Source organism: Phacochoerus africanus, chromosome 9 (genome assembly GCF_016906955.1).
Source record: "Phacochoerus africanus isolate WHEZ1 chromosome 9, ROS_Pafr_v1, whole genome shotgun sequence".
Classification (NCBI taxonomy): Eukaryota; Metazoa; Chordata; class Mammalia; order Artiodactyla; family Suidae; genus Phacochoerus; species Phacochoerus africanus.
The window spans coordinates 125,536,462-125,560,868 of record NC_062552.1 but is presented as its reverse complement, the minus strand read 5'-3'; the positions used below and the strand labels follow the sequence as shown (position 1 = coordinate 125,560,868).

At 50.1% G+C, this 24,407-nt stretch overlaps 1 protein-coding gene across 6 annotated transcripts in view; it reads left to right on the top strand.

Moving 5' to 3' along the window:
• Nucleotides 1–24,407, top strand: part of MOK (MOK protein kinase) — a 54,892-nt gene that overhangs the window by 19,065 nt on the left and 11,420 nt on the right. For all 6 annotated transcript variants that reach the window (XR_007137108.1, XR_007137110.1, XR_007137111.1 and 3 more), the window contains exons 2-6: nucleotides 335–449; nucleotides 16,740–16,829; nucleotides 18,457–18,527; nucleotides 23,597–23,675; nucleotides 23,805–23,853. Coding sequence is in view for 2 of the 6 variants with exons in the window: in XM_047796734.1 (XP_047652690.1) it covers nucleotides 335–449; nucleotides 16,740–16,829; nucleotides 18,457–18,527; nucleotides 23,597–23,675; nucleotides 23,805–23,853 (404 nt within the window). In the remaining 4 variants the exon portion in view is untranslated. The remainder of the gene's footprint in view (nucleotides 1–334; nucleotides 450–16,739; nucleotides 16,830–18,456; nucleotides 18,528–23,596; nucleotides 23,676–23,804; nucleotides 23,854–24,407) is intronic.

The following is a 24,407-nucleotide window of genomic DNA, read 5'->3' as shown; positions in this document are numbered from 1 at the left end:
CATGGCTCGGATCTGGCGTTGCTGTGGCTGTGGTGTAGGCTGGCGGTCTGGTGTAGCTTGGATTCGAACCCTAGCCTGTGACATGAGTGCGGCCCTAAAAAGACAAAAGACCAAAAACAAAAAGTTCTTTTCCATGATGGTTCATCATAGAACACAGTATAGTTCTCTGTGCCGTACGCTGGCACCTTGCTTATCCCTGCATGTCTAACACCAGCTTCTCGTAAGATGAGGAGGACACAGACTCTTAGGAAACAGGCAAATGTCTGCTGTCTGGAAGTGAGTCCAAAACGTATGCATAAATAAAACTTATCTTTATAATTGTTTTTATTTATAGACTATAAAGCAATCAGCAAAATAGGAGAGGGAACGTTTTCTGAAGTTATGAAGATGCAGAACCTGAGAGATGGAAACTACTATGCATGTAAACAAATGAAACAGCACTTTGAAAGGTAGGTGACCTGAGACTAAACACAGACGCACGTTTTAATCAGTAAGAGCAACTTAATGGTAAAATTGCATTCCTGTAATAATGCATAAGACACAATCGCGTTTCTTTGGGCAGTGAGGATTAAAGCCTAATTTTGTGTTTCTCTCACACTGGAGCTTATTCATGTCCAGATTTGCTATGGCATCAGTGATTAATGGGGCCCAAAATTTAAATTGTAAAGATATGCTTTACTTTATTTATTTATTTATTTTGCTTTTTATAGCCGCACCTGCAGCATAGAGAGGTTTCCAAGCTAGAGGTCAAATCAGAGCAGTAGCCACCGGCCTACACCACAGCCACAGCAATGCCAGATCTGAGCTGTGTCTGCGACCTACACCACAGCTCACGGCAACACCAGATCCTTAACCACTGAGCAAGGCCAGGGGTTGAACCCGAAACCTCATGGTTCCTAGTCGGATTCGTTTCTGCTGAGCCACGACGGGAACTCCAGAGTATGCCTTACTTTAAACAGTCTGAATGTTCCTAAGAGTTGTGTAGATGTTGGATTTTTGTTTTGTTTTGTCTTTTTGCCTTTTGAGGGCTGCTCCTTCAGCATATGGAGGTTCCCAGGCTAAGGGTTGAATTGGAGCTGTAGCCGCCAGGCTACACCAGAGCCACAGCAACGTGGGATCCGAGCCTCGTCTGCGACCTACACCACAGCCAACACCGGATCCTTAACCCACTGAGCAAGGGCAGGGACCCACCCCACAACCTCATGGTTCCTAGTCGGATTCGTTAACCACTGTGCCACGACGGGAACTCCTAGATGTTGGATTTTTATAAATGAAATCTTAAAGATATTAGAGGTCCTTGTGATTGAATTAGACATGAATCAGTTAATATATTGAAGTAGGGTTTTCGGATGAGATTAGAGAAATGTATTCCCTGGAGCAATTAGTTGCCTCTTGGGGAAGGGGGGGGCTGTCTAGTTCTGGAACTGTCACTTCAAGACTCCTGTGGCTTTTTCCACAGAGCAGCCTCTTAAAGTCCTTGAGTTTACAGATTCTTAACATACGTCACACTGATGAGTCAAAACCAGATGGATTAGGAAACTAACAGAGTAGCGACGCAAATGGTGACTTCATGGCACCTGTTAAACTTTTCATAAAGACGCTTGAAACTCAGCTTTTTTTTTCTAATATCAAAGGAATTGAAGCCCTAGGAGTTCCCACTTGTGGCACAGCAGGATAAGGATCCGGCATTGTCTCTGCAGCGGCCCAGAGACAGGGGTTCAATCCCTGGCCCAGCACAGAGGGTTAAGGATCCTTCATAGGTCACAGCTGCGGCTCCAATTCCATCCCTGGCCCAGGAACTTCCATGTGCCACTAATGCAATCAAAAAAAAAAAAAAAAAAAAGGAATTGAAGCCTGTAAATATCTAAAGCAAAGTTTTAAAAAAACACAACATTGTAAATCAGCTGTGCTTCAATACAATACATTTTTTTTTTTTTTTTGCTTTTTAGGGCCGCTCCTGCGGCACATGGAGATTCCCAGGTAGGGGTCTAATTGGAGCTTCAGCTGCCAGCCTACACCACAGCCACACCAGATCTGAGCCACATCTGCAACCTACACCACAGCTCACGGCAATGCTGGATCCTTAACCCACTGAGTGAGGCCAGGGGTCGAACCTGCAACCTCATGGTTCCTAGTCAGATTCTTTTCCACTGCATCACAACAGGCATTCCCAATACAATACATTTTTTAAAAAATTAAAAAATATGGAGTTCCTGTTGTGGATCAATTGTAACAAATCTGGTATCCATGAGGTTGTGGGTTTTATCCCTGGCCTTGCTTAGTGGGTTAAGGATCCAGTGTTGCCATGAGCTGTGGTGTAGGTTGCAGATGCAGCTCAGATCCCACATGGCTGTGGCCGTGGTGTAGGCTGGCAGCTATGGCTCCAACCTGACCCCTAGCCTGGGAACTTCCATAGCCATGTGTGCGGCCCTAAAAAGAAAAACAAATAAAAAATAAAAAACAGTGTAATTCCCTTACATTAATGTGGCGCCTTCTGAAGAACTTGGGGGTATGGATCTTGATTTCAAACTCTTAGTATGGAAAGAGTTTCCAGGTTAGAAAGGAGTAGGCCAGTCTGTCACGTCAAGGCAGTAATTTGATCCTGATGACATCCCCGCAGAGCAGTCATACCCACTCCGTAATCACACAACCGTGCACACGAGGAGAGGTGGTTAGTGATGGGAAGTCACGTGACACCTGTCACTCTAGTCACCAGGCTGAAGCACGTGGTGTCTGCCTACTGCTGCCAAGACACTGAAGTTATTGGGGCTCCTGCTTTGCCCCTCGTTTCTCATTTCTTCCTTTGTGTATTCTGAAGTCTTTGTCTGCTGTTCCTTTCCTTTCCTTTTCTTTCTTTCTTTAAATCTTTTTATGGCCAGACCTACAGCATATGGCGGTTCCCAGGCTAGGGGTCAAATCGGAACTGTAGCTGTTGGCCTCCACCACAGCCACAGCCACACCAGATCTGAGCCATGTCTGTGACCTACACCACAGCCCACAGCAACGCTGCAACCTTAACCCACTGAGCGAGGCCAGGGATCAAACCCACACCCTCACAGAGACGACATTGGGTCCTTAGACCCCTGAGCCACGATGGGGACTCCGGAATCCTTTGTATCTCTTTATCTCCCTTTACCTTTAGATTATGTGTGATGGAGAATCGGAGGCCCAGTGCGCGGATTATCCCGTCTCCAGAGTAGACGGCCTTGCACAGCGGGCTCTGAGCGAGGTTCCACAAACCCAGCGGAGAAAGGGTCGTTGTGCCGTAGCAGAGTCCTGGGGTCCCGTCAGCTCCCACCGTCAGGTTCAGGGGTCGGGTTCTGACGTGCTTGCAGACACCAACAGGACTTGCCAGCTCTTATTGTGATGAAGAGACGAATGCAGAAAGTGGACCGGAGGCACAGCCTGTAGACACCAGGCCCTCCTTGTCTGAGGGGTGCACAGTCAAGTTCGCCCTGTTGAGCCAGCTGTTGGGGGAGGTCAGACCTGGTCTCAGGTGTGCCTTCAGGGAGGTGGAGGCATCGTTCCCATCAGAGAAGACCAGAATGCTTTACGGGGCAGTCCTTGGCGGTGTGGAATGCTCAGTTCGTCTGGGAAAGGACTTTACATGACCCGCGTCCCTAGGGAGAGTGTGGAGTTCCCTGGGGGCCACGGGGACGTGTGTCCTGGATCCACTGCATCCCCGACACCCTGAAAGTGCCTCGTCCACCTGAGCCTCAGCTTCCTTGTGAGGTGCTTGAGGACAAGCCAGGGCAGCGAATACAAGGCAGCCGGCAAGGTGGGCGCCTGAGAAACATTCAGTAGCTGGTAGCCTTTATCACCATCCATGGGATCATTTGTCAGAAACAGTTCTTTGTCTTAACTTTAAAAGTGGTTGATTCGGGAGTTCCCGTCGTGGCTCGGCACAAACAGATCTGAAGAGCATCCCTGAGGACTCAGGTTCAATCCCTGGACTCGCTCAGTGGGTCAAGGATCTGGGGTTGCTGTGAGCTGTAGTGTATGCAGGTTGCGGACACAGCTCGGATCTGGTGTGGCTGTGGCTGTGGCTGGCAGCTACAGCTCCGATTCGACCGGTAGCCTGGGAACCTCCACATGCCTTGGGTGTGGCCCTAAAAAGACAAATAAGTGAATAAATAAAACTGATTAATTAGAACACGTGTTTGGGGGAGTTCCTGCTGTGGCACCGTGGGTTTAGAATCTGACTGAAGCAGCTCAGGTTGCTTTGGAGGTGAGGGTTTGATCCCTGGCCTGGCACGGTGGGTCACGGATAGCGTTACTGCAGCTGTGGTGTAGGTCATAGCTTTGACTTGGATTCCCTGGCCTGTGAACTTCCATATGCTGTGGGTACAGCCGTTAAAAAAAAAAAAAGCAGTTCCTGTCATGGTGCAGCAGAAACGAATCTGACCAGGAGCCATGAGGTTGTGGGTTTGATCCTTGGCCCCACTCAGTGGGTTAAGGATCCGGCATTGCCGCGAGCCGTGGTGTAGGTCGCAGATGCGGCTCAGATCCCCCATTGCTGTGGCTGTGGTGGAGGTCGGCAGCTGTGGCTCTGATTCCACCTCTAGCCTGGGAACCTCCACATGCCTCAGGTGCAGCCCTAGAAAGACAAAAAAAAAAAAAAAAAAAAGAAAAAGAAAAAAGAAAGGACACATGTTTTTCTCTTAAAAGCCCATAATAAGTAACATGTTAAATAAAATACTGCTGAGTCAGTGATACTTTACTTTTTTTTTTTTGCTTTTTAGGGCCGCACTTGCAGCATATGGAGGTTCCCAGGCTAGGGGTCTCATCGGAGCTGTAGCTGCCGGCCTGCACCACAGTCACAGCAACACCAGATCCGAGTCACATCTGCGACCTACACCACAGCTCACAGCAACACCGGATCCTTAACCCACTGAGTTAGGCCAGGGATTGAACCTGCAACTTCATGGTTCCTAGTCAGATTCATTTCCACTGCTCCATACCAGGAACTCCCTTTTTCTTTCTTTCTTTTTTTTTTTTTTTTTTGTAATGTGTGTGCGTGTGGGGGGGATTATTGACAGCTAAGCTGGGGTAGTGTTGGCTTTACTGAAAAGGAAGCACCCTTTGAGCTAGTGGTGGCGTGTGGCTCTTGGCTGTACTGAGTCAGTGCTGGTGGCTTGAGCTTGTTCTGCTGGGTGTCTGCTGGCCTGTGCGATCCACACCCGAGGGAACTGGTCTTTGGGTTCCTCTCGTGAGTCCCTGTCTGCTCTCGATGCGCACGTTCGGATCGCGGGGAGACTGTAACCCAGGCTGCCGTTACTTGATAATTGTTCCCACTAAGCTGAGCCGGCTCTGGCCAGGGGAGCACGTTTGCGTTGGCTCTTAAGCTCTTTTGACACCTCCATCCTTTCTCCTTTCTTCTTCTTCTTCTTCTTTTTTTTTTTTTAAGCACTTCTTTACTTCTTGGTACTGCAAGATTCTCTAAACTCATCTTGTATTTTCCCTGCCCCTGGAATCTGCCACTTCTCTAAGGAGCTTTGGTTCCTTTTATTGGAACAAGGTTTTTTGTTTTTTGGTTTATTTGTGTGTTTTTTTCGGTTTTTTTTTTTTTTTTTTTTTTTTTTTTTTTTTTTTTTTGCTTTCTAGGGCCGCACCCGTGGCATATGGGGGTTCCCAGGCTAGGGGTTTAATCAGAGCTACAGCTGCCGGCCTACACCACAGGCACAGCAATGCCAGATCCAAGCTGTGTCTCCAACCTACACCATAGCTTACGGCAATGCCAGATCCTTAACCCACTGAGCAAGGCCGAGGGTCGAACCTGCAACCTCATGGTTCCTAGTCAGATTCGTTTCCACCGTGCCACGATGGGAACTCCCAGAACAAGGTATTTTGGCACCAGGTCTGCTCATCGCTTCTGGAATGTCAGTGCCTGTAGGTCTTGGCAGGCAGAGCTAGCGTGTTCATGCTAACCCCGTGTACACACCCCTCCCCACCTCTGCTCATTCAGAACCGAGAGCGAGCGCTGATGTGAACACATGACTGGATGAGCACGTTGGGATGAGGGGGAAATTCTTCCGTGGAGGAGGAATGGGGGAGACAGGCAGTCGTCAGAAGGCATAGTGGTGCTCTCTTCGGGCGGCATGAACTGACGGTGACGCCCACATGAATGGGTGAAACTTTAGCGAGGACGGGGTTTCTGCACCGCCTCTAATGACCCCTCCCAAATGGTTATTAATGACTCTGGTGGTCTTAAGTGATGTCCACCAATTGTTTGGTATTCCTCCCTCCAAGAAGGGGGGGCTTCGTTCCCTTCACTTTGAGCACAGGCTGGGCTTGATGGCTCGCTTATAAGGAATAGAAACTAGAAAGGAAAGATTGTGACTTTACAGTGAGAAACCTGGTGATACCACCTCAACTAAATGATTAGTATCATCAGTACTAAGACGTATTGATATCATGTCCCCCCTGGTAAAATGGGATCACCCGTGGGATTCTTTCCAAAGAGCCATAACCTCAGTTGAATTATGAGAATACGGCAGAAGAGCAAAAACTGAGGGGCATTCTACAAACTCACGGGCCAGTACTCCACAACACGGAAGGTCCTGAAAAACTGTCCGACTCTGGTGCTGTCACAGAGTGGAGGTGACCAAGGGGACATGAGAACTTAAATGCAGTGCGGAATCCTGGACCCTGGAGGAGGGAAGGACATTAGTGAAGATTGGGGAAATCCAAATAAAGTGTCTAGTGTAGCTAGGTAATAGCATTATACCAGTGTCAGTGTAACTAGGTCATGGTTGTGCCAGTGTCAGTGTAACTAGGTTGTAGAGTTGTACCAGTGTCTACTGTAACTAGGTAATAGAGTTGTACCAGTGTCCGTGTAACTAGGTAGTAGAGTTGTGCCAGTGTCCGTGTAACTAGGTCATAGGGTTGTGCCAGTGTCTGTGTAACTAGGTCGTAGGGTTGGACCAGCGTCAGTGTAACTAGGTCATAGGGTTGTACCAGTGTCTACTGTAACTAGGTAGTAGAGTTGTGCCAGTGTCAGTGTAACTAGGTAGTAGAGTTGTGCCAGCGTCAGTGTAACTAGGTCATAGGGTTGTACCAGTGTCTACTGTAACTAGGTAGTAGAGTTGTGCCAGCGTCAGTGTAACTAGGTCATAGGGTTGTACCAGTGTCTGGTGTAACTAGGTAATAGAGTTGTACCAGTGTCCGTGTTAACTAGGTAGTAGAGTTGTTCCAGTGTCCGTGTAACTAGGTCATAGGGTTGTGCCAGTGTCCATGTAACTAGGTAGTAGAGTTGTGCCAGTGTCAGTGTAACTAGGTCATAGGGTTGGACCAGCGTCAGTGTAACTAGGTCATAGGGTTGTACCAGCGTCAGTGTAACTAGGTCATAGGGTTGTACCAGTGTCAGTGTAACTAGGTAGTAGAGTTGTACCAGTGTCAGTGTAACTAGGTCATAGAGTTGTGCCAGTGTCTGGTGTAACTAGGTAGTAGAGTTGTGCCAGTGTCAGTGTAACTAGGTCATAGGGTTGTGGCAGTGTCAGTGTAACTAAGTCGTAGGGTTGTGCCAGTGTCAGTGTAACTAGGTAGTAGGGTTGTGCCAGTGTCTGGTGTAACTAGGTGGTAGAGTTGTGCCAGTGTCTGGTGTAACTAGGTCATAGGGTTGTGCCAGTGTCTGGTGTAACTAGGTGGTAGAGTTGTGCCAGTGTCTGGTGTAACTAGGTCATAGGGTTGTGCCAGTGTCTGGTGTAACTAGGTCATAGGGTTGTGCCAGTGTCTGGTGTAACTAGGTGGTAGAGTTGTGCCAGTGTCTGGTGTAACTAGGTCATAGGGTTGTGCCAGTGTCTGGTGTAACTAGGTGGTAGAGTTGTGCCAGTGTCTGGTGTAACTAGGTGGTAGAGTTGTGCCAGTGTCTGGTGTAACTAGGTGGTAGAGTTGTGCCAGTGTCTGGTGTAACTAGGTCATAGGGTTGTGACAGTGTCTGGTGTAACTAGGTCATAGGGTTGTGCCAGTGTCTGGTGTAACTAGGTGGCAGAGTTGTGCCAGTGTCTGGTGTAACTAGGTGGTAGAGTTGTGCCAGTGTCTGGTGTAACTAGGTCATAGGGTTGTGACAGTGTCTGGTGTAACTAGGTCATAGGGTTGTGCCAGTGTCTGGTGTAACTAGGTGGCAGAGTTGTGCCAGTGTCTGGTGTAACTAGGTGGTAGAGTTGTGCCAGTGTCTGGTGTAACTAGGTGGCAGAGTTGTGCCAGTGTTAGTTTTCAGTTTTGGGAAATGTAAGACGTTAACATCAGGGAAGGGATTTCTGTGTTGTCATTGCGGCTCTTGTTAGTGTTAAATAATTTCAAAATAAAAAGGAAAACAAACAGCAGATTACCATAGGGTCTTGAATGCGCCATATTGAGCATTCCTTTCCTTCCACTGACAAAGGTATTGCTATTATTTCTGATTTACAGGAAGAAATGACTGGAAGTTATGGTTTCGAGAAGGAAGAGTACTGCTTTTGGTGTCACTCCTAGGAATATTATTGCAAATAATTTATTGGATTTTCTGGTGTCACTGATATGTCACCACATATTTTATGCTATTTTTGGTTTTTTACCTTTTTTTTTTTTTTTTTAGGGCTGCTCTCGCAGCATATGGAGGTTCCCAGGCTAGGGGTCCAGTCAAAGCTGAGGGCGCCAGCCTACACCACAGCTGCAGTAAGTTGGGATCTGAGCCAAGTCTGCAACCTAACCACAGCAACGCTGGATCCCTGACCCACTGAGCGAGACCAGGGATTGAACCCTCATCCTCGTGGATACTAGTCAGATTCTTTTCTGCTGAGCCACGACGGGAACTCCCTTAGTTTTGTTTTCAACCATGAAAATAATATTTCTAGCATTTGGAGTTCTGGAGTAGCTATCAGCATCATTAAACAGCTTCCTCTTATCCACTTGAAGAGTAATTTTAGGTTCCTTTAAGAATCCATTTCTTCTCTACTCGTTGTTATCTCCGTCAGTGCTCGGGGTCACCTTGCGTGGCCCTGGGGGTGGCATGAGGAGCGAGGGCAGCGAGGGAGCCACGCTGAGTCGTGCAGGTGCTGAGGCTCCTCCTCGTCGGCCTTCCGCGCCTCTGCTCCGGCAGCAGGTGGCGCTGGCGATAATCTTTGCTCGCAGCAAGTAAGGCGGGTGGAGGGTCCCTTGGACCCGCGTCAGCCCCTGAGGCTTGTTTTCCTCGGGCGCCCAGAGCCTCGGTCTGGGGATGACCAGGGCATCCCTTGCGGGAGGCCCACAGCGCCGCCACAGACTGCTCTGCCTTCCGAATGTTCTTCTGCCCGGGTCAGCCCGAGCGCACGGTTCCTAAGAGGCTCCTTTGTGGCTAGGACTGTATCCGTGTCCTTCCTATGGAAGTGTTGTAAAGAAATGGAGCGAGTCATAAAAACCCCTGGTCTTGGCATTTCTAGGCTCTGGCTTTGTGTCCTGAGGCAGGAGCATGGAGCGTGTTAGCTGCACAGGCTCCGAGGCTGGAACTGACAGCTCTGCCACTCTTAGTTGTGTGACCTTGGACAACTCATTAATCTCTCTGTGGTTCCGTTTCTTTATACGATGGGGGTAACTGCAGTGCCACCTCCCAGGGTCGTCATGAGAGTTAAATAATACAGGTAAAGCACTTGGCACAGTAATGGATCAGCCCGTCGTGTAACAGACGGTCGGGTTGCTCGGCAGCATAGTTTGAAGACTGTTGAATAAGTGTGAATAGCAACTACGAGCACCACAGTCACAGAGTTACCGCGGCTGTTCACGGAGTGTGGCGCTGTGCCCACTACTTCGTGGGCGAGGTCCCTTTATCACAGAAACCCCACTGCAGTCCTAGGAGAGGGATTCTTCTTTCAGACTGGGGGACCCTGGTTAGAGAGATGAGCTCCCTACCCTGAAGTGCCAAACTGGGAGGGGGAGAGCCGAGCGTGGGGTCCTGGTCCGTGCCGGTCCCGAGTCCGTGTCCTTGCCAGCATCGTCGCCAGTGTCCTTCACCGCCGCAGAAGGTCATGCAGCCGCCTGCTCTTTCTCCAGTCATGTCACTAAATGGTCCTCAAATTACTTTTACAAAAATAAGTCTCCTTTGTAAGGTTATAAATAAAAACAAAGGCAAGAAATTCATGAGTCACTCTAAAAGCTCTTTTACTGAAAAGAATATAATTATAGAAATTTCCAAGTATACACAAAGGAAACAGTAGCATAACGAACCCTAGGTACCTGGCAGCCGCAGTCAGAAGCCCTGTGATTTCCACTTAATCTGCCCCGCCACTCAGTCTCCTTCCCCACTTGGTTATTTTTATACGGCTCTTTTTTTTTTTTTTTTTGGTATTTTTAGGGCCACACCTGCGGTATGTGAAAGTTCCCAAGCTAGGGGTCAAATCAGACCTGCATCTGCAACCTACACCACAGACACAGCAATGCTGGATTCTTAACCCCCTGAACGGGGCCAGGGATCTAACCCATGTCCTTATGGATACTAGTTGGGTTTGTTATCGCTGAGCCACAACAGGAACCCCAACACTTCTTTTTTTTTTTTTTGTCTTTTTAGGGTCACTCCCATGCCATATGGAGGTTCCCAGGCTAGGAGTCTGATCAGAGCTGTGGTTCCCGCCTACACCACAGCCACAGCAACACCAGACCCGAGCCGTGTCTTCAGCCTACACCACAGCTCATTGCAACGCCAGCTCCTTAACCCACTGAGCGAGGCCAGGGATCGAACCCTCAACCTCATGGTTCCTGGTTGGATTGTTTCCGCTGCGCCACGACGGGAACTCCTGTTTATCTTGATAAGAGAAGCTGCCAGGGCTTTCCCCAGAGTGACTGTGCTTTTTACACTCGCCACAACGAAGGAGTGTCCCGGTTGCTCTGAGTCCGCCTCAGCATCTGGGCTTGTCCGTGTGGAACCTTCCACCGCTCTGGAAGTGTGTGGGGTTACTTCCTTGGCGTTTTCGTCTCCACTTCCCTGACGACTAGGAATGATACTAACTCATGTGCTTACCGGCCATTCCTGTATCTTGTGACATGTAGAAGGTATTTCTCTCTTAAATATTTACAATAATAGGAGTTCTTGTCACGGCTCAGGGGTTAACGAATCTGATGCGCATCCATGAGGGTGCAGGTTCGATCCCTGGCCTTGCTCATTGGGTTAAGGATCCAGCGTTGCTGTGGCTGTGGTGTAGGCCCACAGCAACAGTTCAGATTGGACCCCTAGCCTGGGAACTTCCATGTGCCGTGGGTGTGGCCCTAAAGAGACAAAAAAAAAAAAAAAAAAATTAAGATAATTCACTGGGGAAATCATCTGGGCCTAGAGGTTTTCTTGGGAGGGTCCCCTCCCCTCCCTCCCCTCCCTCCCAGTGTCGATTAGCACATCAGTCTCGGGGTGAAAAGCTGGAAACAGTGCAGTGGCGTGGGTGATAAATCACCGCATCTCCACGCCTCCAGTGCCGGACAATCAGAGCAAACTGTGCCGGAGAATTTGGACGTTCACTGGATTTTTTGGACCTTTATTGAGACATAATTTGCATATCATAGAGTCCACCCAGTTTTGAATTCTAGGACGTTTGTGCAGTTGTACAGCCATCACCTCTGAGGATTTTAACAAATTCAGCTTCTTTGATAAACATAGGGATATATGTATATTTTTTTTGGTTTGTTTTTTGTCTTTTTAGGGCCACACCCATGGCACATGGAGGTTCCCAGGGTAGGGGTCAGCTACAGCTGCTGATCTATAGCACAGCCACGGCAACTCGGGATCCGAGCCGCGTCTGCGACCTACACCCCAGCTCACGGCCATGCCCGATCCTTAACCCACTGAGCAAGGCCAGGGATCGAACCCGCAACCTCATGGTTCCTCGTCGGATTTGTTAAGCAGGGCGCCACGACGGGAACTCCAACACGGGGCTACTGTGATGTTCAGCGTTATTTTGTGTCAGATTTGGTAATTTCATTCTTCAAGGAATCTGTCCCGTCTGCCGGCGTGGAGCTGTTCATGATCCTCCCTTAGTTGTCTCTTCAGCGTCTGTCATGACCTCCGGTCTTTCCTTCCTGACAGCAGTTGGTGGCATTAGTGTTTTATGTCGTTTTTTCCTCCATCTGTCTTAGGAGTCTTAGCAGTTTTACGAATCTTTTCAAAGAACCACCTTTCGGCTTTGTTAATCTTCTGTTATTTATCTCTGGAAGTTCCCAGGTCAGGGCTTGCCTCCCGGGGCAGCTGCGGCAGCGCTGGATCCTCTAACTCACTGTGCCACAGCGGGAGCGCCCACTCCCTAGAAACTTGGGAATGCTGTGCTTTCTCTGTTACCTTGACTTGAAATGTTTTCTAACTTCCCTTGTGATTTCTTCTTTACCCCTGGGTAATTTACAAGTGTGTTGTTTAATTTGCAAATATTCGGGAACTTTCTAGATTGCTCATTGTTCGTAGTTTCTAATTGAATTCTGTTGTGGTCAGAGAACGCGTTCTAGGACTGTTTGGGGACTTATCTCGGTCCAGCCTCCTCCCCCCGGGGAGTGTTCCTTTCGCCCTGAGAAGCGTGTTGAACGTCCTGCGGTGTGAACGGCAGGTCAGGGGGGTTAGCTGTCCTGCTAGGGTTTCTGCACCTCGAAGGACTTTTCGAGTGACTGTCCAGCGCTGTGGTCGAGGGGCGTTGAAACCTCCACCTCTGTCTTCAGCTGCCGGTGTTTGCTTCATGTATGTTGACAACACACGTGAGTGAGTGTCACGTCTTCCCTTTTTATTGTCATGAAACCGTGAACGGTAACACTCCTTACTTTGCAGTCTGTTTTGTCTCATAAGGATGTAACCACTTCTTTTTGCCCTTTTCCTTGAGGACTTTCTTCCTACAGATTGGATTGGTTAGAGAAACTTACTTTCCATAAATTCCTTTCAATAAAATGAAATACTGAAATTTCATAATTTTTAAAATTTCTTAGTCCTAGTAATTATGATCTTGTCCATTTATGGTCAGTATCATCTGGTTCTTTCTGAAGCAGGGGCTACCTACGTTCCTCTGTTCAGTTCTCTTTCCAGCGGACAGTAAAAAAAAAAGCAAAGCTGAATGTCAGCGACCACAAAATTCCAAGCAACTGCAAGGCAAAGAAAGTGGTTCCCTGCAGATCAATCCATCTGTCTTTCTCTCCCCCTTGCTTTCTCTCTCTCCTTCTCTCCCTCCCTTTCTTTCTTTGCTCTCTCTCTCTTTTTGGCTGCCCTGCTGCATGTGGAGTTCCTGAGCCAGAAATTAGATCGGAGTTGCAGTTGCACCCTAAGCTGTAGCAACACCGGACCTTAACCCACTGTGCCTGGCTGGGGATCGAACCTGCGTCCCAGCGCTCCCAAGACACTCCTGATCCTGTTGCGTCATAGCCAGAACTCCTACTTGCAGAGTTTTAGATTCCCCGCCACCCCCATGATTTTTAAAAGAGGGAGTAGATGTGATTTGCATTTTAGCTGATTTGCCTTTGCGCTGTTACTTGAACTACAGTGAGCAGTTCCCAGGTCAGTGTGCTTTTCTGATGTTTGTGATAGGCCCTTATTCAGAGTGAATGCTTGTAGAACATAAAAGAATTCTGTCTACAAGAAGCAAAATACGTTTCAGGGTATGATAACTGGTTTTCCTAGTAAAGATGAGAAGAGTGACAAAGCTGTAGGACTCTTAGTTCTAAAGACTAATGTTTTTCAGGTGGGGTGTTCAAAACGTAGAGCTGCTGCCAGCTCCAGCTGGTTTCTCACTCTTTCCACATGAAGCCGTGGGCCTGCCGACACCAGGGCCCGGGTTCTTCTTTGCTGTCGGTCTGTTCTGCGCGCTGTGGGATATTGAGCATCATCTCCGGTACCTGTCGTGGAATGCCCGTGTCACCCCTCCCCGTCCAGGGACAACCAGAATCGTCTCTAGTATTGTCTCGTGTCCCCTCGGGGCAGAGTCCCTTGGGTCAAGAACCACTGATCCAGCATGCCATGGGCAGAGGCACGACGGGCACAGGCGAGGGGGTCCTCAGGGCCTGGTCAGGGACTCCTTGTGGTGTGTGAAGACAGGCCTCGCTGGCCCCTCCATCGAAGACCCCAGGGTGAGGGTGTGGCTCACCCTGTTGCTGCTGTGGCTCAGGTTCAATACCTGGCCCAGGAACTTCCACATGCTGTAGGTGCAGCCCAAAAAGAAAAAGAAAGGACCATTTTACTTGGTTTTTTCTTCCTTCTTCGCCTAATTGCGGCTGAGTTCATCCCTCTGCCCCGAGAAAAACCTGCTTCTCCCGTGGCACGGGAAGGATGGGGCGGCGCCTTCCCTGGAGCCCTGGTTCTCAGATGCGTGACTCCCTAGCATATAGGAGAGGGTCCTGGGCCCCAGAGGTGGGGAAGTGTTGCTTTAAATAAAGGTAAACTTTTATTTTGTAGGATTTTTGAAAGCTATTAATATCAATGAAAATTGTCGCTCTCCAGAAGGAACTGGATCGGGCTGATCTCCAGCCTTTTGAACATGAAATTTATTCACAAAGCATTTTCCAGAGAAATGAGATTCTGTGGGATCAATTTTGGGGAGTGCTTTCTGGAGGCATTTAGGGGAGGCCGGGGTGCTGGCGTGGCACCTGAGGTAGGGTGGGTGGCGAGAGGACAAGGTTGTGATCTGGTCCCTGCACACGCCGGCAGTGGTGACTGAGTGAAGAGACCCATACCAGCTGCTAGCCTGAGCCTGCGGAGTGCCGCCCTCCCCTGCCCTCGCCCTGCGAGGCCCCTTACCCAGCGCTCCCCAGACCTCCCCCTCTCCAGCCACCAAAGGCTTGTCGTGCCTGGCTCAACAGAGACCCCTGTGGGATCCTGCATTGGAGGCCCTGTCTCTCCTGGTCACGGTGTGCAAGTTGCTGGTATTTTGAATGTTACCTCGTACGTGAGGGAGGACCTAGGGGATGAGAGTGGACGAGGGTCTAAAACTTGTCAGAAGTGGCCTCACACTCAGACCGTTCGGGTTCTTAGATGCCAGACTCCCATTTGTTGGCTAGCCTGAGAGAGCCTGAAACAGTCAGCTATGCTGATTTAAAACAGCAATAGGAGTTCCCGTCGTGGCGCAGTGGAAACCCGACTAGGAACCATGAGGTTGTGGGTTCGATCCCTGGCCTTGCTCCGTGGGTTAAGGATCGGGCGTTGCCATGAGCTGTGGTGTTGGTCGCAGATGCGGCTCGGATCCCGCGTTGCTGTGGCTCTGCCGAAGGCCGGCGGCTATAGCTCTGATTAGACCCCTAGCCTGGGAGCCTCCATATGCCGCGTGTGCAGCCCTAGAAAAGACAAAAAAAAAAAAAAAGTTGGTGGAAGGGTTTTGCCTCTTCAGTGGAAGAATATTCCCAGAGTTAGTTTTCTTCCAGAGCCTGTGGCGGATGGAGTCACTCACTGACCCTGTGCCCCCACCGTGGGGAGGGCTGTCTCCTGGAAGAGTCTGTCTGGAGGGTGGTGACAGCCAGCCTCAGGCTGTGGGCCTCTGTCGCCGACGTGGTTGTGATTTGGCATGTGAGCGTAGTGGCAGGCAGAGCGGTCTTTGGAGGAGGCCTGTGGTAAGACACACCTGCCGAGAGCACACCTGTCCCAGCGAATGAAACTGAGGAAATGTACGGCCTTTGTGGACGAGACGAGGGAAGACTGGGTCTGAACTGGAGACCCTTGTTTCAGATGCTGTTTACTTGCTCAGTTGCTAAGTTCCCACAAACCCATTAATAGGATTTCTGTTTTTTGCTTTTTAGGGCCACACCTGAGGCATATGGAAGTTTCTGGGTTAGGGTCGAATCAGAGCAGCAGCTGCTGGCCTGCTGATGCAACACTAGATCCAAGCCACACGTGCAATGTACACCCCAGCTCACAACAACGCCAGAGCCTGAACTCACTGAGCGAGGCCAGGGATTGACCTGCATCCTCACGGCTACTAGTTGGGTTCATAACCCACTGAACCACAACGGGAACTCCTGACTGATAGGAAACTTTGATAACTATTTCTTTTTTAAAATCTTTTTAGGGCCACACTGGAGGTGTATGGAGGTTCCCAGGCTAGGGGTTGAATCAGAGCTACAGCTGCCGGCCTGCACCACAGCCACAGCAATGGGGGGTCCACACCTCATCTCTGACGTACACCGCAGCTCACAACAATGCTGGCTCCTTAACCCACCGAGCGAGGCCAGAGATCAAACCTGCATCCTCACGGCTACTAGTTGGATTCGTTTCCTCTGTGCCACCACGGGAATTCCTAATATCTGTTTCTATATATGTTAGTTATGGAAGAAACTACCAATGTATTCTGTCAGGAGCATAGATGGGCAAAGTTTGATTATATGTCTGGAGCTATAAGAACCTTGCTTTTTTTAATAAGACAATGTAGAAATAAGATATGCTTAAGTACAACTGCTAATGGGAGAAATAAAACCTGATTAACTTGTTTGAAGGTTTTTTTTGTTTGTTTGTTTTTGTCTTTTTAGGGCTGCATTTGGGGCATATGGAGGTTCCCAGGCTCGGGGTTGAATTGAAGCCGTAGCTGTTGGCCTATACCCGAGCCACAGCCACGCCAGATCCAAGCCCCGGCTGTGACCCACACCACAGCTCACCGCAGTCCTTCCTTAGCCCCTTTAGCGAGGCCAGGGATCGAACCTGTGTCCTCATGGATGCTAGTCAGATTCGTTTCCACTGAGCCACACCGGGACTCCCTGAAATATTGGTTTGGTGGTGGTGGTCATGGATAACACACAGGGACTCAGCCACCCTGAGCTTGAAGCTCACGTGTTTGTTTTTACCTACACAACAGTATCGAGCAAGTGAACAGTCTGCGAGAGATACAAGCCCTGAGGCGCCTGAATCCACACCCAAACATCCTCACGCTGCACGAAGTGCTTTTGTAAGTATAGTGGGGGCTTCAAAAATTATCTAAGTTTGATGTAACCGTTAAATCTCTTTTTAAGAAGGAAAACCACGGCAGACCCTGTCCGTCTGCAGCTCAGACGGTGATCGTTTTATGGTCAGTCACCTGCTTGTTTGGACTCGTGCACCGTGTCTGAGCCCCGGGGTGGAAACGCCTTCACCGGCCTCTCTGCAGCTCAGTTGGGCTTCTGTGTAAACGGTGGTGGCTCTGGGCGTCTGCGTGTGAGTTATGAGCTACTGGGCAGTCCCTGGTCACGTTTCAGGGACCGTGCCTGCTTGTCCCTGCCAGTCGCCACCCCTGTGTGGTTTCCTATAGGCTTTCTCACCATAACTGACATCCTTTCGGGGGAGTTTTCACTTCTGCTCTAAGCGCAGAGGTTGACCCGTTGATCGGGAAGGCGGAGCACAGCTTGTCTGCAGGTGCTGGCAGCTCTCTGCCGTGCCCCAGACTCTGACCAGGGGCTCGGGCTGGGGTCCGGAGCAGCTTTGTGGAGGTGCCTCCAGGGAAGCCTGGCCTCTGCAACCAGCCAAGAAACCACACCTCTGACAGTTAAAGGGCAGATTTTCATCAGAGGGTAGAATGGCTGTAAACTCAGGATGCACTAGCTTATGGCCGCGAGGCCACCTGGCCTGCGTCTTCTGAGCCCTGAGTTCAGGTGGGTCCCTGAGACCGGGGTCTGCGTGTGATGGCACAGCGCTGCCTGTGCCGAGGGCACTTTATGTGCACCTACAACGTGCACCTGTCCGAGACGGCGGCCTCTGATGGCCCTGAGGGACCGTGGGGACCTCTCCCAGCAGCAGAGAGGCACCCTGAGCAGAGTCTAGGGTGACGCTGCGGGGGTGTAATGTGACTCATTTTTCTCCTGTTCACCCCGGCTGGATTTTGGGTTACTCCCCCCACAGTGTAATGGATGCCAGTTTTCTTTCTTTCTTTTTTTCGGGCCGTGTCTGTGGCATGTGGCATACCTGTTCCCAGGCCAGAAATCGAACATGTGCCACAGCAGTGACCCGAGCTGCCGCAGTGACAGTGCTGGATCCTTAACCCATTGAGCCACAAGAGAATGTCATAAGGTATCCCAATTACATGGAAGTAAGTTAGTGCCTTAAAAGGAAAGTCGCATGCCCCAGAGCGTGAATGATTAAATCCTATTTTGGGGGGAGTTCCCTGGTGGCTCAGCAGGGTAAGGATCCAGTGTTGTCACTGCTATGGCACAGATTCAGTCCCTGGCCTAGGAACTTTTGTATGGTGTGGGTACAGCCAAAAAAAAAAAAAATCCAATGTTTTTGGTTTTGCTTATCTAATTCTTCAGCCTCATTCCTTCTTTCTGCTGATAGAAACTTTTATATTTTCAAGACACTTCTCTTTAAAAATTGTGGGAGGACTTTTGGAATTTTTGCCTAAAGTAATTTTACTATTATTTTAAATTACTTTTACCTGAAATATTGATTAAAAATCAAAACTTATACTGTTTTAAGTTTTACACTTTGATCTTTGATTGTGGGAGTGTGTTATGTTTATCAGCAATGTTTACAAGTGAATTAAATATTTGATTGTATTTTCTGATTAAGACAAAATATATTTTAAAACCTGCTTTCTTCTCCAGTGACAGAAAATCTGGTTCTCTTGCGCTAATATGTGAACTTATGGACATGAATATTTATGAGCTAATTCGAGGTACGTAGAATAATTTGAAAGCTAATCTGAGATAGATTATTTATTTATTTATTTATTTATTTATTTTGCTTTTTAGGGCCGCACGTACGGCATTTGGAAGTTCCCAGGCTAGGGGTCGTATTGGACCTGCAGCTGCCGGCCTCCGCCACAGCCACAGCCACGCCAGATCCTTAACCCACTGAGTGAGGCCAGGGGTTGAACTCATGTCCTCTTGGATTCTAGTCGGGTTTGTTACCGCTGGGTCACCATAGGAATTCCAAATCTAAGATCTTTTAAAGCTCGTAGTTCCCGTATTCTTGGTTTTAGTTCCCAAAGTCATTAGTCCCCATGGCGCCGTCGTTGTATTATATAAACATGCAGTACTGGGAGTTCCCGCTGTGGTGCAAGGGGACCGGCGGGGTCTCTACAGCTCCAGGACTCAGGTCAATCCCCAGCCCGGCACAGCTGGTTAAAGGATCCGGCATGGCTACAGCTATGGTGTAGGTCAAAACTGCAGCTTGGATCTGATCCCTGGCCAGGGAGCTCCATATGCCATTAGACAGCTTTTCAAAAAAAAAAAAGCCAAAGAACCAACGTACTGGACTGTAAGTGTACAGGACCCCGGGTGGTATCTTTCTGGCAGTCTGGTCTGCACAGGTGAGCGAGAGGTGAACCAGAGGGCGTTCAGGCTGCCGGGTGGTGTGGATGAGGATGGCGTGGGAGCCAGCAGCTGGCGAGGCCTTCCTCCCCCAGGTCACCGTGCCGGGGCCCTGCGCCCTGGCCTGTCCCCTGCGAGGGCTTTTCCTGGCTCTGCTGTGGCTCAGCGTTCTGTTCTCTGCTTCAGAACAAGGCAGGGCTTCCCCACAGCTGATCCCACTGAGCGGGAGCCTCCTCCTGCGCGGAGCCTTCCCGCGTCCCCTGGGTCGCAGCGTGCTCCTGGCTGGGAGAACACGGCTGCCCCAGCCCACCTCCGTCCTGGCTGGTTCTGCAGGCTCGCAGAGGTCACCCGGGGGGAGTGGAGAGGAGGAGGCCGGTGGCTGGCCCACATTTCGCAAACCCGCAGGGGACTGACCTCCTCAGGACAAAGGAGCCTTGTAACCATCCCCCAGGGGGCAGCACGGGCAGAGACCCGCCTTACAGGTCGTGTTATGCTTGTCAAACACATGGAAAATGAGCTGCCTTCCGTGGTGTGAGCAGCTCTAGCTGAAATGGCACTGGAGCGCCGGCATATCCTAGATGATTTAAAACCTGCTCTATTAGAAGAGAAACGGACTCCCAGACGTGGAGAGCAGACCCGTGGTCGCCGGGGGGACGGGGAGTTTGGGGTCCGTAGATGCAAACCATTCCTGTTGGAACGGGTGAGCAGTGAGGGCTGCTGTGCGGCACAGGGAGCTGTATCCAGTCCCTGGGATGCAACGGATGATGCCATGAGAAAAAACGTACGTGCATGCGCGTAACTGGGTCACTGCTCCACAGCAGAATTTGACAGAACATTGTGAATCAACGATTAAAAAGACCTGCCGTATTATCTCTCACAACGTAGCCAAGCCGATGGTGGTGTGCTGTGGAAAAGCGAGATGGAGAGGCTGGTCTTCGACGACCAAGGCACGGGTAGTGAAGGTACATGCAGAGAGTTCAAGTAAAATTAAGAAGTGGGAGAGTGAAGAAAAGCACCATGTCAAGTTAACTGTTTATATGTCCCTTAAAGTACACGCCGTAGGAAATTACTAGTAAAATAGATAGTGTAAGTAGACAAGTTTTCCTCCATCTGTTAAGTTGATGTAAAGCTTTGGGATCTTTCGGGGAAACAGGAGCTTGCCTTGTATCGAGGAAGATATGGTACCCCTTTGTTTTTCTTCTTGGTCTTTTTAGGGCTGCGCGTGTGGCATATGGAGGTTCCCAGGCTAGGGGTCCAATCGGAGCTGCAGCTGCCGGTCTATGCCACAGCCGCAGAAACCTGTGTGGCGGCAGATGCTGAACCCTTTTCCTTCGGCCTCTGTCCGTAGCGAGGAGCGAGTGTAGCCAGCAGACTGCTGTCCCCTGGCTCAGCGGCCTCGCGTGCTGGCGGATGCGGCCTGGCTGCGCTGCGCTTGGCACGGAGCTCCAGCGCCGTCAGGGGTGAGGGCGCCCGCGTTTCCTCGTCAGATTCGCTTGGTCGCGAGGTCCCCGGGGGCCGGCTCCCCACGGAGGCCCACCTCTCGCCTGCGTCCCCCTCTGCCCATGCCCCCCCCCCCCAGCCTCGCCCAGGGCAGTGTGCTGGGAACCGAGCGCTCCTTGGCAAGGCCCCTGGGCCAGAGTGTGCCGCCTGGGGCCGTGGGGTGTGACCGGGGACCCGGCGCGCACCGCCAGGCCCGGGCCCGGGGCCTCGGGTGGGCAGGGGCACGAGCTGGGCGTTCCGTTGCGCTGCCACGCTGGCAGCCAGGTTCCCTCAGGTAGCACCGCCGGCCAGGCCCGCGGTTCAGGGTTGTAGTCACTCCGGTTTTACGTGGCCGCTTTCGTAGGTGACATTCTTTAGCGTCTTCTCAATGTGTTTATTTCGTGAAAATTAACTGGCAAAAGTGAATTTGGTCAGGAGAGCCGAAGCGGGAGAATACTGTTTGCCGTCTGCTGGCGTCGGTGGGAGTCGGACAGGGCGCTTGGAAGTGGCTTGTTAATTGTAGCGGATGTTTGTAGGCAAGAATCTGGTAGGAACCAGATGCAGTCTTGGGCCTGGAACGGTAGGGTCTTGTTGTGGAAAAACTGTTGTATGGCGATGGTCAGTCCCCTCCTTGGCAAGGCCGTGGACCCTTGTGTTGTCCTTGCCCCCACGGCTGCCGGGTGGCCGGGGGTCCAGGAGGACAGGAAGGGCAGGCACGCCAGGGCTTCACACTGGGGCCGAAGGCAGCCGGCAACACGGCAAGGCTGCCACCTGCCCGGGTTTGCGATTCACTCTGGCGAGGTTTGGGCCCTGACGTCTCTTTTCTAAAAGTTCCCTGGGTGATGATAAGGGTTGAGTGGATTTGGCTTTTCCTAAGAGAGTCTACCTTTCCCGAGTTCAAGCTCAGGTGACTAGGACGAGCTGTGTTGTAAGTGAGATGCAGTGTGGACATGGCTGGGAAGGTGCTTCTGGAAGTAGAACAGCATGAACACAATTGGGAAGTGCAAGAGCTTCGGGGGCACGTCGGGCTCATCCCCCGTGAATGTGGCTGGAGCATCCGATCACCAGGATGGATGTCGGGAGGGCGAGGTTCCCAGGACGAGGAACCAAGCCTGGCAGCCGATTCTGAGAACTTGTTGGAAGGGCAGCTTGGGGGCCCAAGGCAGACCTGCTGAGCTGGAGAGGCCTGGAGGTGGGGGTGGGGGAAGGTTCTGGTGCTGCTGGATCCTGCGCCCCGGTCCCGGGAGGGATTCTGCTGACGGCTGCAGAGGCCCCTCGCCAGACAAGGCCTGAACTTCATGAAGCTTCATCCAGCCCCGTGTGTGAGAGAGAATGGGACTTTTGCTTTCGTTTCACCTTCATGTAGATAATAATTTAATAAAATTACAGAATTCCTCCCTAAGCTGGGGGAGCTGACCATGCCTTGGTTTTAATTCTTTTAATTTAAATTCTGGAAAACTGATGGTAAATTCTGTGGAACAGAATAAAAATATTGTAATATGACTTGGAAGAAGTTAATTCATTGCACTTAGATAGCTTATCATTTAAATTACTTTGTATTATTAACATAAACATTCTTGTTTTATGAGAAAAGGAACACATTTACTTTTTCTTTTTTTTTTTGTTGTTGTTGTTGCTATTTCTTGGGCCGCTCCCGCAGCATATGGAGGTTCCCAGGCTAGGGGTCGAATCGGAGCTGTAGCCACCGGCCTACGCCAGAGCCACAGCAACACGGGATCCGAGCCGCGTCTGCAACCTACACCACAGCTCACGGCAACGCCGGATCGTTAACCCACTGAGCAAGGGCAGGGACCGAACCCGCAACCTCATGGTTCCTAGTCGGATTCGTTAACCACTGCGCCACCACGGGAACTCCCACATTTACTTTTTCAACAGAAATTGCACACGTAGGGCCGAAAGTGTCGAGTGGGGTACGGGCTCATGGAGGGGAAAGTGGTTTTTTGAATTGTTAGGTTGGAGCGGATATTTTGTAGATTACAACTTAATAATTTAAAAGCACATACTTTGAAATTAAAATCCAGAACAAGGGTGGCTGTGATGCTGGAGTGCAGTATGAAGAGTTTTAGAACATCAGGGAGCTCCCATCACGGCTCAGGGATTAGGAACCTGACTGGTATCCATGAGGATGCAGGTTCGATCCCTGGCCTCTCTCAGTGGGTTAAGGATCCAGTGTTGCCACAGCTGCAGCGTAGGTTGAAGATGCAGCTTGGATCAGCTGTGGCTGTGGCTGTGGCTGTGGCTGTGGTGTAGGCCGGCAGCTGCAGCTCCAATTTGACCTCTAGCCCAAGAACTTCTATGTGCCACAGGTGCGGCCCTTAAAAAAAAAAAAGACAAAGAGAAAAGGAACATCATGAAAGCGCAGGAAGAGAGGAAGGTGTGGCGGGCAGAGTGTGGGCCGGTGCTGGGCTCATCGGCTGGTGCCAAGGAGTGCTTCCTTCTGTGGGAAAGGAGAGTGCGGGCATCTTGGGTGTGAAAAACATCCTCCTGTTGAGCCTCGACCTGCCCCCTTGAGAATGAAATCTGCGTCTAGACAGGGAGTCGAGGAGGCCTCAGGATTTGCAAGTGGCTCCTGACTCTTAGGCAGCGGTCTGAGGGAGGGTGTCCTGGAGGCCCCCCCACCCCACGCCCAGGCAGCGTGGGGTCAGGCAAACAGCAGGACTGCGCTGACGCGGCGCAGTCAGAGGCCTTGGCTCGGTGGGATTTTGAATGACAGCATGCCAGGATGTGGCATTTCAAATGGTGTATTTTGTAGCTCCATTCCCAGCTACAAGATAGGCTCATTTTCCCTAGAACTATATACTTCGCGTGATTTTTCACTGAGAAAGTTAGATTTGCAGATGTTATTAAATAAAGAATACATTTTATTCTTTGTTTCAGAAAGGGAGACACAGACCATTGGTAATGATATTTGGCTATTTCCTTGATTGCTCAGGGCGAAGACAGCCGTTATCAGAAAAGAAAATTTCGCGCTATATGTACCAGTTGTGTAAATCCCTTGATCACATGCACAGGTACGTGCTTGGAGACATGGTGGCCCTCAAATTCGTAAAATGTATTAACAGTCATTAAAAATATAGGATAAAAGAATTTGAAGGAATAAGGTACAGCTAATTCTATTCTTCCCTTTATGTTGAATGCAGAAATGGAATATTTCACAGAGATGTAAAACCGGAAAATATATTAATAAAGGTAAGAACTTTTATATGAAAAACTGATGAAGGTAGACTGAAAACTTCTTATTGGCTGTGCTTTCGGTCTCAAATGGCTGGATACCATGTTACAATTTTTTCTTCCAGCGTGGGAAAAAATGGTTTATTTAATAAATACTATCAGCATAACCGTACACCTGGAAAAAAATAATCTTAGGCACCCTTCTTATGTAGAAACTAAACTCTATTCAAATTGTCATTCTAACCACTCCACGTGCAAAAGCGTAGGAAGCAGCACTGGAGTGCAGAGCGGTCTCCCTCGCCAGCCCTTGAGCTGCGCTTGAGTCAAGTGTGTGTGGCCTGGTCAGGGCGTGCGGGGAAACCCTCGGGAAAGCCATCGTCCCAGTTAGGCCGACGAGTTCACTGCCCCCCAGAGCCTCCTCTTGCCCCTTGGGAAACTCCCCTCTCGGTCCCTGGTCCCCAGGCAAAGGCTAGCTGACTTTCTGTCACGTAGAATCCGTGTGCATTTTCTAGAATGGTCTATAAATGGAACGATGTGGTACATCCTCTCTCTTGGCCTGGCTTCCTTGGCTC